Here is a 15,832-nt window from a genome sequence, read left to right as displayed (position 1 = left end):
ACTTAGATTTAAATTTAGTTTTAGTGTTTAAATTATTGCTAACTCAGCATCTTTTATCAGAAAAAAAAAGAAAAAAAAAACTAACTCAGCATCACATGGTATAAGAAAGTGGATAATTGGATAATTTAAACTAAAGAGAGTGTGACTCAAATTTTGTGTAGCTATTTATTTCACTACGTTGTATCAAACTAATTGATAATTAATGAAGATATTATTCAAACAAAGAGAATGAAAGTAAATAAAATTATTATAAAAAAGAGAAACAAATATCCATAATCCATCCGACTTTAAATACAATTAGGTTTATTTCATTTTCAAACACATGAAAGAGTAGGGAAGAAAGTCAAACTTTTTATTGTTGACCATTTAAGAGAGAAAAAGACCAAACAGAAAAATCTAATAATTTTGAAGAATTGACGAGGATAGAAATAGAAATAGGTTTAGAAAATCGGGGGCAAAAGCGGTGCATTAGAGTCCTATTAGTTTCTCGCGCCAACTGTTAAGGACAACGATACTCCAAGTGTCCCGAGTATCTCTACAATTGTATGATATTGTCCGCTTTGGACATAGACCTCACGGCTTTGCTTTTGGTTTCACCCAAAAAGCCTCATTCCAGATATTGTCCTCTCTTATATATCCATGATCATCTTCTTCCCTAGCCAATGTGAGACTTTGTTTGCAATCACCTTACAAAACCAGCACCAACATGTTAAGGATCCTAAGTTGAAAAGACAAGCACATAACAAAAGTTTATAACACATAAGCTACCCCTATCATAGCCAATTGACTTTGAGACAAAACTTCATGAATATAAATATGGTATCAGAGTCTAAAACGCTCAAACGAGCATCCAATCAAAAAATGAGATCAAGTCAAGATTAATGAATCAAAAGAGCCACGATAATGAGCATACAGTAAAAAAAAAAGGGGGTCTGGCTAAGATTGATGAACCACCATCTTGGCGGACATGTTAAGGATCTCACATTAAAAAAACAAGAGACATAACAAAAGTTTATAATAAACATGACTACTCCTCTCAAAGTCAATTGACTTTGAAATGAAATCTCATGAATATTGATACAACATTAACATAGTTCAACAGTTAAGACATCGACTCATTTTCTAGAGGTCGGAAGTTCAAATTCCCATCATCTACACATTTTTTCGTACTATCGTGGAATTAGTGAAAATGCACGTAAGTAAAACGAGACGATAGCGGAAGTGTCAAAACACTATTGGTAGGTGATGGAAAATAATGAGAAGCACATGTGACGTTTGAGAGTGGAAGGAAAAGGGAAGGCATTGTGGTGGGAATGGGGTCCCACAACACAACACACATTGTCCATCGTACACAATCCTATTGCCTATTGGTTGTGGTTGCAATATGCGCATTCCATTCCCTCTTTTTCCCAACCTTCAATACTCTCATCTCATATCATCAAATTATTCTTCTAACTAAATATCTTTTCTCTCTTTCTTTTCATATATATGCAAGTATTCGTTGATGCAAGTGTTTATCTTTCCCTACTTCTCTGCTCAAGATCTTATCGATTTCTAATTCCGTCCTCGCTGCACTTTTAAGATGAGAAAGAAAGTCGATAGCGAGAGATAAGTTGTTGGAAGGAGGGAACTTAAAAGTGAGAGAGATCTCGAAATTGAAGAATGAGGTTGGTAGAATTAATATGTTAAAAATAGAGAAATATATAACTTGGGGAGGCAAAAGATAAAATTAAAAGTAATGAAAATAAGGGATACCTATGATATATATATATATATATATATATATAATCTAAGATTCTATAGAAGAAAAAGAAACGATTTTTTAAAACATATACCCAGTTCTAAATATCAATTTCAAAAATCTAAAATAATAGTTAGACCCTATTTGGTAACAATTTTGTTTCCTTTACTATGTTTTTCATTTTCCTTTTGAACACATCTGAATTTTTTTGCCACATTTTAAAAATAAAGACAAATTTTTAGAAAAGGACCTTAATAATTGATCTTATTTTTTAAATATATAAAAAAATTAAAGATGAAAGATGAAATGGTTATTAAACTGTGTTCATTAACCCATTTATAGAATAAAAAAATCTTTAATTTCCTACCTAATTCTAGATCTTTGGTAATGATTCATTGATACATTTATTTAAATCCGTATTCATAACAGTGGCGAGCAATATAATTATACACACTAAAATATAAAATTATTATAATAAATTGAAAAGTGATAAAATAAAATTCAATGGTGGAGCCACTTTTTAATTTATAAAAATTATAGCACTGTTAATGTGAAATAATAACGTTAATATATATTAGTCAATTTCGAAGTAGATAGAAAATAATCAAAATAAATTTAATTTTGTTGATGTATACTCCAATAACTTAGTACTTGAAATGAAAATAAAAATAAAAATAAATAAATGTCAGACATTGAAAATGCTATTGATATCATGGACTATTTCAAGAAAAGTTATGAAAAGTGATGCAAATTCATAGAGATCATTTAGATTAATAAATAACAGTGAATACTTTCCAAATAAGTTATATTTGTCAATATTTGTATTTATATATATATCCTAATGGTTGATATTGTTGTCTTTGTTGACATTCTTACCATACTATTTAAAATGTATTGTCTTTACCACTACTAAATCATTTAGTTTATAGAAATAACAAATAGTCAATAGTAATGTTACATCAAAATTGAAATGGATTCATATTTTGAATTTTGTTCTACTATGTGGAAAATAGTCATATATTTAAATTTTTTATAAAATAAAATCAATATGGTCATATAGTGGGAGGTTGGAGAAAGAATTTACCATCTTGACTATAACATTTTCTAATAAAAAAGTTTAGATAATGGTAGGGAGAGAGATTAGAGGAAAATAGTACAACGTGGGAGTGGAGATTCCAACTTACAATGATTAAAAATATATAGTAGTTACCACTGAACTATGATACTTTGATTGGTTTTGACTATTTTGGAATATATATTTTTAACCCCGCGTACTCTTCCTTCTTCGTTCTGCTCTTATATCTACGAGATTGTATACAAAACTATCTCAAAATTGAAACTATTTTCCAAAAATACCCTTTATTATTATTATTATTATTTTCTCCAAACATTTAGTGAAGGAACAAATTAGAAAAAGGGAGATGCTAAACAATTAAGGTGGGAAGAAGGTTATAAAGGAAGTGGCAGTCTGTCACAACAACTCACATCAACCCATTTTGCTGTTACTCTCCAATACCAAAACCACTATTCACTATTTGGCCACTCAATTTCTTTTTGCCTCTTTCTTTGACTTTGGAGTTATTGGGAATCTAACATGAGAGGAGGAAGAAGAAGGACTATGAGCTGCTGATGCCACCATTATCACTCACCTCTTCTTTCTAAGCTTTTTGTCATCTTTCGATAGCCTTTAATTTCATGCACCAACACATGACCCTTTATTTAATGTCTTCCCTGTTTCATTGGCTCATGTGGGGAGAAGAACAAACTAGCATTTGTCTTTGTTATTCATCATCCCACCAAAAAAAAAAAAAGTTCATTAACAAAACAACAATCAAATATATAACTCTTAATACAATGAATTCAATGATGTTTTCTTCTTTGAGATCTCTTGTATTAGAAGGGTTTTAAGCAATTATTTTCTTAAGACATTGCATGTGTCGACCTTCTTTTTCTGCCCAAAAAATTATATAATAGAATGGTGGTGTGATACAGAAACGAAAAAAATTAAATATAAGGAGCGAGATTTAGATCTAAAGATATGAATTGATCCATTAGAGAAATGAAGTTGTGAAAGAAAATTTGTTTGTGTGGTAACTCTTGTTTTCCTCGGAGAATTTTTGGAATGATTGGAGGTGAGGTGAAATAATTGAATAGATTTTTCTAAAGGAAATATATAGATATCTTTGGAGAAGATACTCCACGTGTGCAAATCAAAGTCCAAATTTATAAAAATGAATTCTATTAGGCACATCAAAATCTTGAAAATGTTTAAATGGGTTCGGTTAACACGTGAATTTGATGCTTTTTTTTAAGGGTGGGTCGGGTTTGATAAGACTTGAACATGTAGTTCATGACTTCATGGTGTGTTGTTGAGATAAATAATTTGAATCAAGCTTGATACTAAATTTTTATAAAGTTGATTTGGTACGCAGCCCAAAATATTCTTCATCTTGCAAAATCATTGAACTCGTTATTCTTTTTCTAATTAGAAAAAAAAAAAAAAAGATTACCCAATTGGGCCCAAAAATGTCAAATTTATGCGTAAGACCAGCCCGGCCCAAACCCATATGAACGGGTCGGGTTGTGTTGAAAATATACTTAAAAATAAAACTATAAAATTGACAATTACAAGAAGCTTAATAATAATAAATAAATAACCCATAATCCAGTGTATCTTTATTTTTTTCTTTAACAAGAAATATTGCATTAAAAAGAAACAGTACCTTCCATCACAAGAGTGGTGACCATACAATATCAAAGGAAAACAATTGTCTCAAAGGATAAAAATAAATGATTAGAAATGTCACACTTCACCAATAAAACAGCTTGTCTGTTTATAAATGCTAGAAAAATGAATAAATTTTAGCCAACTAAACACATTTCCCAAACTTACAACATCCTCAACCCCATTAGATGACGTTGGAGATATGCCTTATCCATTTACACGCATCAGACATTGTAATTGTATTCAAACATTAAATCAAACCATCTTTGTTGACGATCTTACATTTAGTATAACAAATTGAGGTATGAAGATTTAAACCTCCGACTTAAAAAATAAAGAGTAAATATCAATTACCGTTGAACTAGCTCCGGTTAACTTCATGTTAATATTTCTTTCTCAACTTGAAGTTGGAGTCACTAAGACGACATTGCCTTCTCGGCCACCGCAACCCTTGAGCGACTCAAGAGTATTGGTCCGACAAATAGGGCAAATAGGAGTGACCAAAAGCCACTCATCCACACAACGAGCATGGAAGCTATGCTTGCAAAGAGGCAACATTCTACACTTGTCCCCCATCTCAAACTTCCCCAAGCAAACCGCACAATCCACAGGGCTGCCATTTCTTTCCTCCATAGCCATGAATTCAAAGCAAGGAAGCTTCTCCAAGTCATCTCTACACATACTTGCATCTCCATTGTTGGATGTAATCTCATTTTCAAACCCTCTTCTCAATGCTCTTACAACTATGCAAACGTGAATCAACACCAAAATTAAAATGGCCACAAGTATCAATGTTACAGATACCATCACTGCCATCGTTGTTGTCTAGCTTCATGAATGGCTTTAGCGAGTGTGGAAGAGAGATTTCAATGGAGAAGTTGGTGTTATCTTTTGGAAATTATAAATGTATTATGAGATGGGTTGGTTAGTTTCAAAGTCAAAAAGCTAAAGTTTTGATTTTTTTTTTTTTGGATAATTTGAGTAGTTTTTGTAGTAGGATTGTATTTGTGGTTGGTAGTGAGTGTAAAAGTATAATCATGTAATTAATTATGGGGTTAAATAATCCTCATAATGGAGTGGTTAAAGAGTTCGTTTGAGACAAACACAAAGGGAAAAATGACAAATTATTAGACACTCCTTTGTTTTGTTGTGTTGTTTTATGTGCCTTTCACTTTTCCTACTTCACTTCCAATGCACTTGAGTTTCTCTTTTAGACACAAATTATTTAACTTTCTAGGTCACTTCTACCCTTTTTTTTTTCAAAAGATTGATTTCTCTTTAACTAGTGCTACTCATATTAAATAATAGGTTAGAATACTTCTTTTTTATTTGAAAAGAAAAAAAAAACTAATATAGTATATTTTAACCTAAAACAAGTGGTGGGGTGTAGATTCATACTCTTAAACTTTTTTTTAGTTCAATAATAAGTGGGAGTGGAGATACGAACATTTGACCAAGATATACGCCTAAACCAGTTAAATTATACTCGGATTGACATAATTAAGTATTTTACAAAATAACACATTAATTATATGATATTTCAAAATTTGATATACTATGACGAGCTTCTATCTTACGCAATTATAAAACCTATTACTGTAAATGTAGTATTATATTTTTATTTCGTTATTTTTGTAATTTAATTTACGTCAAGTCTATTCCAACATTAGAGGCATAGCAGGGGGTTTAGAAGTTTGCTGATTTGAAAATAACATTTGAGAAGAGCATATGCTGCAGAGGGGACTGTGGTAGAGAAGAGAGTGGATCATAAAAATAATTTAAATTAAAAGTGGAAAAGAATAGGTTCTATTCCATTGTAATCTTTTGGTTCTTCTTAGTGCCTTATATGCCAACATTTCAGGAGAGCATAAGCTGCAGAAGATTTCCATTTAAAATGAAATTAGATTTGTTAACGAGTTTATAATTACTAACCATGGATGAATTCGACGATAGTTCAATAGATAAAATATATATTGCCGTGATAAAAGAGTAGATCTCTTGCCGTGCAATTGTTAAACTCTAACAGAAAATTGTTCATGAATTTACTAATATTTGTATCATCACTGATCTTCATTGAATAGTTAATCAAAAATTTAATGAAGGCTAAAACAAATTTCTCATGCAAAAGTTAGAGACTAAATTAGAATACTGAACGCTTTGTTTTTGGAAGAAACTACTTAAAAAGATGAACTCATTAAGAGTGTGAAAGAGGAAGTCAAAGGACAGTCCATGTGAAAGGAAATATTTAGAACAGACAAAAAGGTTGTTTATAAGTTGTTTCCAAAATTAATTTCCTAATCTTTTTAAACAGAACTTCTGCAACAATGCATTTGGATAATCATTTATAGAAGTTGAAGAAGAACAGAAGACCAAAAACTCATATACTAAAATTTACTTTTCAAAATAAAATTATTCTCACAACTTGGCCAGTCCTAGAGGTTCCCAACTTTGTTAAGCACAGAAGAACAACAATGTAAAGGCACAATACCTAGATTTTAATTAATACACATGCATTCATTCCAAACTAAATAATGTTCACACTAGATTATTTCATCTGTATAATATCATACAGTAAACCTTATATTATAGTTCCACCCTGCTTAATATCGAGATGATTCGAAAACACCCGTTACGACGTCCAGTCCCACCAGGTCAGAGGCTCTACTTCGTGAGTTTGCAGATCGGCTGCTGTATAAACATCCGAGAAGTAACCCTGACCATCGTCGCTCCCATCCTCCTCCTCTGAGTTCGCTCCAAAAACGGGCAAAACACAGCCATCATAGTCATTTCTCAGGAGGTACGAGTCCCCACTGTCTAAGAGCTGAGGACCGTCCTCGTCCAGCACGGCACTTCCATTGCTCCTGCAACTATGGTGGTCCTCAATCTTCATGCTATGTTGCACAACAGGAACAAGGAGTTGATCTTCCAGAATTGGCTCAGGTTTCTTAGCTTGAAATGAGGATTCAACCACTTCTTTAGCTTGAAGTTTCTCAGTTAAAGAAGCTACCTGAGTTCAGTAATTGAGCATGCATAAGAGACCGGTAGGTGAGTAAAAATACCAAGTTCCTCTTTAACTAATTTCCCCACTCCTTTTCCTTGGCATTTTTTCCCCATGATAGAGAAAGATTCCCATCATATATGGGAAAGAAACCCATATCTTCTCTTGAACTTAGAAATTTTGGTTCAGAACCTATTCCAGATTAAATTTGATGTGCCCAAAAAGTCAAACTGACTTGTAGGACCACAAATTCACAAGACATCCTCTAAGTAAATGTGATCGTGAAACTAGTAAAAGATTAACTAAAAATTACAGTCATCTTAAGAAACTAAGACATATGGTCCACCATCCTAAAGGTTTACAAAGAATTCTACTTAAATTTATGTTCGGAAGATTTGTCACATCAAAGACAGCCAAGCAATCAAGTACAATAAAATGTTGAGTTCTCAACATCTGTAAAACTTAGCAAAACATATGAAGGTTTATGGACAATTAATAATAGATCTGCAGCAAAAGGGCGACTCTCCACTGTAAAACCAAAGTTTCAAACTATATAGCTTTTCAGTGGGGATAGATACCTCTGCCTTGAGCCTTTCATTCTCCTTGACAATAAAGTCGAAGTTAGAACGAAAGGAACCATATGATAATTTAAGAAGATCATAGTCCCTTTCAAGCTGCTTCGTCTTCCATCGGGCTCGGCGGTTTTGAAACCACACAGCCACTTGCCTCGGCTGCAAACCCAGCCTCTTGGCCAGCTCAGTCTTGCGCTCTGGCTCCAGTTTGTTTTCTGCCTCGAAACTATTCTCTAGCAGATTCACCTAATTATTGGCCATGAATAAGGGATGATCAACAGTATATATTGTCACATAATTTTTTCTTTCTTTTCCTTTTTAGCAATAAGAATCTAAGATGGTTAGTCTCATTTACTAGTAAAACATGATAAAACGGGAGGATAAGAAACAGAAAAGCTGAGGTAATTGGAATGCATAATAGAGAAAAAAAAAAAAAAAAAGAGCAAAAGACAGAACAGAAACAAACTATAATCTCCTAGTTCAACTGATTTATTTTTTTTCAAATCCAAGAGTGTCCCGTTTAGCTTCCATGCACCTTGATCAATGTCACTAGACAATTACGTGATTCTACAAGATTTGCTTGCCAAAAAAACTCCTAGAAAGGTGACTATCACAGTTCGAACTCATACCCTCTACCCCTTTACTTTTTTCGTCACACCCTAATGTATAAGCCATGTAATGGATCCGAATTTTCCTTTCGCATTTTATCTAGAGAGTGAAGTTTCAGAATGGGACTGATGCTTAATTTTTTTACCACCAGAACTCGTAAACAAGGAGATCAGAATTGATTCAAAGGTAATCGCATTAAAGTAGCAGCATAGAATGGATATATGGAATATGCCACGAGTATAATGCATCCAGTTCAGGTTTCAGATTCGACAGTTCCATCTCCACCCACCGAAAAAATAGAAAGAAATAATGAAATAGGTTCCTTAAATACCTGCTCTTGAGTTAGACGGCGCTTCTTCTCAGGCGGCTGGTCATCGTAGTAGTCGTCGTCGAACAGCTCATCCGGAGAGCTGAAAAAGGACCGCCTCTTTGAGGTTTCATCCATCCCCATCGTGAACCTTGGTCCTACACCATATTAACATTTGCAGAAACACTAGCAACTTAGAAAAATCATCCGAGATAACAGTTTACTTGTTAGAAAGGCCCTCAAATGAAAATTCATCACTTTCTCTGCTATCCAGTGGACTAAAAGGAAAATTACCTCGAAGAATGGAATCTTCACTCCCGAAAAACAGCAGGTTGCCCTGAACTGGAGACTGATTGAAGATCAAACCGTCCGACATCATCAATTATTCTCTTCTATCTGAAACAGGAATCGTGAGCAGGAGAGATCGCCAGCGATTCACGCCGGCGGAGGATTGGCCAGAGGGACACGAAATCGAGGGAGATCTTTATTAAAACGCGAAACGATTTATATGAAATTTGGTTTATTTCAGCGATTAGGCTGAAAATTAGAAAATCATGAGCTTGTGGCGGAAGAAGCTGGTGCTCCACAGTAACCTAGCCGGTGTTCCCAATGGAGAAATACAAAACCCCATCACACGACCAGCGCTGTTATTACCCAGCTCTTCGTCAGTCTCGAAGACGTCTGAGAAAAAACACAAAAATAAACCTCGCGTCAGAGAACAAGCGGAGAAGAAAATGAACACCAAAGAGAAATAAAGAGAGAGGGAGCGAGAAAGTACGAATGTTTGATCGGGAACGATAACTCCGGCGACCGGGTAATCAGAGTCCCCGGCGGAATCGATTTAGTGACGCACTGTGCAACCTCTGGCTGTTATCAGCGGGTAAAATTGATCGTGGAGGGTTGAGCTTATTTTATAGTCCTCGAGGATGTGAAAGGACTAGAATACCCTTCACGATTCGGCACCATCCATTTGTGGTTTTGGAGGTTTTCCGTAACTGCGAATATAATATAAATAAAGAAAAATATTTCTTTTACAGATGAATACAGGCGACTTTTTCAGGAGACTTGGTGGTGGGGTCCAGCACTGATCAGTTGGATCTGAACCGTCTGATCAGAATTGATCTTTTGCCCATTCAAGCTGTGCCACACGATTTTAAAATGTGTTTGAGATTTTTTTTTTTTTTTTTTTTTTTTTTTAAGTTTGAGATGGTTTTGAAACAATGTGTTTTCTAAATAAAATCAAAATGAGTATTTTATTTATTAAATTACCCTTTTTCCACTAGAATTTTCTTTTTCAATCTACAAAATTTAAATCAGTTTAAAAATCCTTTTTGAAAAAAATACTTAAATGATGATTATCTTACAAAAAGAGTAACTGGAGAGATGATAAAAGAGTGTCACACTCACACCATTTTTCTTTATCTAAATTTTAGTTTAACCCTAGATTGGAATAGATGATGAAAGCAATTTTTTTTTCCTAATTTGAATTTATGTAGTTTTTAATATATATAGAGAGAGAGGTTAGTTTGTTCGGTTAGATTAAAGTATTTTAATTAATATTAGGTTGTGTTGATGAAATCTGGTCTACCGTCATAGTCAGTGGACATTAACGTTGTTGTCTTGCAAGATTAAACTCAACACCAATATGGTGCTTTGCTAAATGCACTATGAAGCTCAAGTTAGAAATTAGTTCAAAAGAGCTAAGAGGAGGGTAAGAGATTTTGTGCAAGATATTGCATACTTTTGAGAAAGGTTTAACTCCTTTTATAGTGGAATGATTTAAGGGAATGTCCTTTAGAAAATTCAAGTAATACCATTGAGTAGAGAGTCATTAGCTGACTATAAGGACACTCTGACACGTGAGATCGTACACCCGTCGAATGTCAGCAGATATTTCGTCGGATGAACTCTTCCCAAGTAAAAGTAGTCAAGGTGAACTACCCGTCTTTGACCATTTAAGCCTTCCCTCCTTGGTCTATCGAGTTCGAACTTGGCCCATAACCCCTCATGGTGTTCGGGGATTTGCCAACGTGTCTTGTCAAATTTGGGCCCATAATAGATTTTCAATTATGGTTATCCAATTTTTTGCTGAATTCTTTTTCCTACTCAAAGTCATGCCCTTTTGTGTTATATTTTCTTTATATTAAAATATGGATGATCTTTTTCTTTATTTTTTATGCCAAAAGCAAAAGGAACTAGGTGCTTTTCAATCCTAAAACACTCATGTCCCAGGTTTTCAATTTCATGCATCAATGGATTACTAAAATTAAAAAAAAAAAAAAAGAATAAGAATGGATTTCAATTTGTTGATTTTATTCATTTGTTTCCCAAAAAATATATTATCTTTTTATGAATTGATATCTTTTGATCATTCAATATTCTTTTTCATTCATTAGGGACTCGATTGAAAAGAAATATATGGTGGACCAAATTAAAAATGGTCTAAAATATAGAATTCAAATCAAATTAACCATTAATTCTTTATAAATGTTAATAAAGCAGATCAAACTAAGACAATCTAATTGACAAAGTTTAGTTAAATGTAAAAAAAAAATCCCTCTAGAGTTTGAATATTCTACTAATTAAGTTCCAATCGTGTCTCTATCATAAAAAAATAGCATGACAAAAAAAAAATATATTTTTTAGGGCAAAAATTTTAAGAAAAGGTAGACATAACCTTTTTTTAGTCAAAGGATGTCACAAATGGAACATATATATGATTGATTAATTAAAGAATCAATTCTTTTATTATCCTTTTTTTGCTTTATCGAAGTCTTATACAATTTGATTTTTTTGCCCATAGCATAACGAGAAATTTTCATTTTTCATTTTATCTCTACATTTAATTTTTAGACTTTTGAAGGGAAAAAAATAATATCTAACCCTCAGATCAATTTACAACATGGGGTAGGGGATCGAACTCACAACCTTATGGTTGGAGGTATATGCTAATTAACGCACCTTATGATTGGAGATATATGCTAATTAAGGCTGAGCTATGCTCACTTTGGCCATTCAGATCAATTTCATTGTATATAATAACATAATTGCTATTGATTTGTTTATTTATCTCATTTAATTGAATAAGTAAAATTTACTACTTAATCTATACAATCACTTATAGAGCAAGGTTATTAAAAACAATAGTAAAAAGATTTGTAAAATAATAATATTTACATTTAAAACAATTTATGTGTGTTTTTTAGTACATGACGTGTCATAATTAGTTAAACTAGATTAATTACTATTTAATTTATATTTTGAGATTGCAATTTTTTTTAGTTACTTTTAAATATGAGTGTTTCAACCATCTTTAAGCAAGTGGACATATATTTTTTCCAAAAAAGTGCACATTAAAATGCATAGTTGAGTCACCATTCAACTTAACAAACTAATTTGTACCCAAAAGAAATTAATAATAAAATACTTTATTATGTAGTTTGACTCTTCAAAGAGTATTTTTATCTAATTAATTTATTTTTTGAAAAATTAATATTTACTTAACAATTATTTATAGAACCAAAATCACTAAATTAAAAATTACTAAAAAAATTAAATTTACAGAAGGAAAATAAAAATACACACGGACGTAACTCATTCTATTAGACCAACTAATGATTAATAAACTTCATAAATCATTTAGGATCATTATTGACTAAATGATCGAATGTTACTTTCAAAATTTCAAAACCTAACAAGTAAACTTAAAATCTATTGCGTCTCAACGAACCAGAAACATGTTTTGGAAATGAAATCTCGAGAATATTAAAACAAAAAATTGAAATAAGATATATATTTACTTAACTAGCCTTCAAGAGTATGGAAAGAATTTTAGAATGATTTTATCTTGTTTCAAAATTTCAATGGAATAATCCCTTTTTTCCCCTTACTTCTGAATGTCCATCCAAATTTACATAAAAGGAATGGATTAGAGTATTGTACGTAGTAGTGGAGAATGTGCTCTTCATGAGATAAAGAGAGCAAAATTAAAAATAATAAAAATAAAAACAAAAGATTAGATTATGGTGGGAGAGAGTATATTGTGCGCACAACCTTCATTTAAGTAATTCGATTGACACATAACATAAAAAAGCATATAATATATGATATATTATATATATATTTTACATGTGTTGTATGTTGATTTGTAGGGACTTTGGAAGTGCTTCCCAAAAATAAGAACAAGAAAAAAAAAAGGAATATGTTGAATTTGAGTGGATGTCTCCGAGATTCTCACATTTTGGATGAGTCATGTTACTGCGTGTTAAATAAGAATGTCTAGATGAGTCTTAGAATGTTTAAGTCCTGATTTGTAAGAATTTATCTAGTGTTCACCATCTATAAATATTTGACAAGAGAAAAAAAATGTAAAAATAGAAGATTTTTTAAAATATAATAATAAACTGTCAATTTTTTCAACCGTGATTAGAATATATATATATATATTTTTTTTTTTTGAGAAATATTGCGACAAATTGAAGCATTTTCTTAAATTAATTAAACATTTTCTTCTCAAAATAACCAAACATACATATATCTAAATTTTATTCTTTTATTCCTTTTTTTTTTCTTTTGAGTTGGGGAATGGAAACCCATCCATTTTCCTATCATATTGAGTAGATGGGTCTTAGAACTCATTCATTCAAACACTTGTCCAAATTTGAATGGGCATTACAATTTTGACCAAACCTCCTAAAAAATACCATTTTGTTCTCTCCTCTCCTTTGATCTTGATCCAACATGAATGAATTATTTAGACAATTTTAGTCTTGCTTATATCTGAATTTCTTGTTTGGTTATTTAAAGTTTTTCATGAGTTAGATGTTGTGGATATGGATTTGTTAATTATTCAAGTTTCTTTCGTTTTAGTATTCCCAATTAGATTTTGAAATTGATAGAGTACAAATTTTTTTAATACAATAAATATGGGTCGTCTCGTACTTCAAAGGAACGAGTAAATATTTTATTTCTAAATTATGTTTATGCTAGGTGTGAGTTATTGTCTCTTAAAAATGTAAATTTTTACTAGAGAATATTGTATATTTGACATGTTAAGTAAAATAAAATGCCAGCACTCTAAATAACATACCTATCTCGCATCCCATTAATTTAATCTATTACCACTCTATTGAAACTCTCTGTTTTTTTTTTCTCTCCATCGAAGCAATTTTGATTAGTTAAATAATTTCATTGTAAAATGCAAAGTTTATATGGTTTTGAGTTGATGATGATACCCATCTAGTGGAAGCCATGTTTTATAAGCATAATGCAGTTGGAGCAAGTGGGATCATAGAATTAAATATTTGATTTTCTATGTAATGAAATCCTTTAATCAATCTTTCTAGTGCTTCAAAAGTAAAAGACAATGACAAAAGTACAAATAGAAAAAAAAAAGTTGGGGATATTTTTGAAAATTGCATCAATTATCATTAAGTATTTAAAAACAAAAATGATAAAGTTGATTTTATATATAATAAATATGTTTATAATTATGAAAATAGTAAAACAAACATGCAATAACTTTTAATAACTTATCAAACTATACTTGATGTCATATATTTGTAGTACATGTTAAACTATTAGAAAACGTTTGGTTCGAAGATTTCAATAAATCTTGTTTTTGAATTTGTGTAGTTTTGAGTTTAAGAAAGATGTGTTTGGATAATATTAAAAAAATGTGTTAAATCAATGAAGGGTAGAAAATTATATATATATATATATATATATATAAACATATAATTGATTTTTTTAAAATAGTTTTTATAGATAATGTATTGTATAATTTTCGAAATATCACTGGTGAGATGTTAAGCTTAATTTCTACATTTTCTTATACATTTTTTTTGCCGTTATCGTAATTTCCTCGTAAAAAAAAGTTATGAAAAAAATAATAATCCAATAATGATATATCAATATATCCATTTGAAATTATTTTGGTTATTTACACTATACAAGTCATTCTAAATTGAGACGGCCCATATTAAGGCCCAAGCCCTGTTTTACAAAAGCAATTTGACCCATTCATCATGATTTTTTTTTTTGCCTCTAAGAAAAAATTACAAAAATCACCCCTAGCTACCAGATTGTGATAATCACACCCTTAAGTTTTAATTAGATCAATACAATTCTAAACTTGACAAAGCGATAGTTTAGCAGTAATTGACATATATCGTGAGTTCAATCTTTATCTCCACATGTTGTACTAACAAAATATAAATAAATTAAAATTCTAAACTTACAATATTATTGTAATTAAACCCTTAAAAATTACAAAATTATACCAATCCTTAACTATAAGGTTAAGATCGTTACAATCAAATTCAATTTGTTTACATTAATTTTTTTGTTTTTCAAAATTGATATCCAAGGAAGACCAAAATTTTTAATGATTAATATTATACTTTTCATGGAGAAGCTAGAGAGAAAAAACCACATCAAAACAATTAAAAATTATATTTTTCTACCAACTCATTTTAAAATGTCATATCAACGATGGATGATCACTATTTAATTGCTATGTCATCTTTTTTATAGAGTAAATTAACTTTAGATGCGGATCATTTAAAACTATTTTTCAACGCTAAAATGTTTATTTTAAACCTCACCCCTTAAATAAACATCTCATGTTAAATTCAAATTTTAGGGACCAAAAAGTATTTTACCTAAATCATTTTAAATTTTCAATGGTTGATATTTCACTCAAAAATACCTTTTTGATTCATGTGGTTTGGGTAAATTTTGTCCCTAGATTTCAAAATCGTGTAATTTAAAGTTTTGGAAACACTCAAATTTAGTCCCTACCATTAAGTTTATATCCGCTAATTTAACAAAAAAAATATGTTGGCAATACTTTATGGTAAAAATATCTAGATGATAGCTT

At 31.2% G+C, this 15,832-nt stretch overlaps 2 protein-coding genes across 2 annotated transcripts; both read right to left on the bottom strand.

Annotated features, from left to right (window-relative positions):
• Positions 1–4,862: 4,862 nt before the first annotated feature.
• On the bottom strand, positions 4,863–5,282 carry LOC111006656 (putative RING-H2 finger protein ATL49). Its single transcript, XM_022278692.2, has one exon. The coding sequence runs from the start codon at positions 5,280–5,282 to the stop codon at positions 4,863–4,865; it is 420 nt and encodes a 139-aa protein (XP_022134384.1).
• A 1,550-nt stretch (positions 5,283–6,832) lies between these two features.
• Positions 6,833–9,886, bottom strand: LOC111006696 (homeobox-leucine zipper protein HAT5). The gene is made up of 5 exons (XM_022278762.2): positions 9,731–9,886; positions 9,247–9,633; positions 8,977–9,110; positions 8,043–8,282; positions 6,833–7,473 (listed from the first exon to the last, which is right to left on the bottom strand). Exons 2-5 carry the CDS (start codon positions 9,329–9,331, stop codon positions 7,096–7,098), a joined length of 837 nt encoding a protein of 278 aa, XP_022134454.1. The 5' UTR covers positions 9,332–9,633; positions 9,731–9,886; the 3' UTR covers positions 6,833–7,095.
• Between the last annotated feature and the right edge of the window lie 5,946 nt (positions 9,887–15,832).

The sequence above is a fragment of the Momordica charantia genome, assembly GCF_013281855.1.
Source record: "Momordica charantia cultivar OHB3-1 chromosome 4 unlocalized genomic scaffold, Mcharantia_2.0 BLBB01000004.1, whole genome shotgun sequence".
Lineage (NCBI taxonomy): Eukaryota > Viridiplantae > Streptophyta > Magnoliopsida > Cucurbitales > Cucurbitaceae > Momordica > Momordica charantia.
The sequence above is the reverse complement of the archived record's forward strand: the minus strand, read 5'-3'. Positions and strand labels throughout refer to the sequence as shown.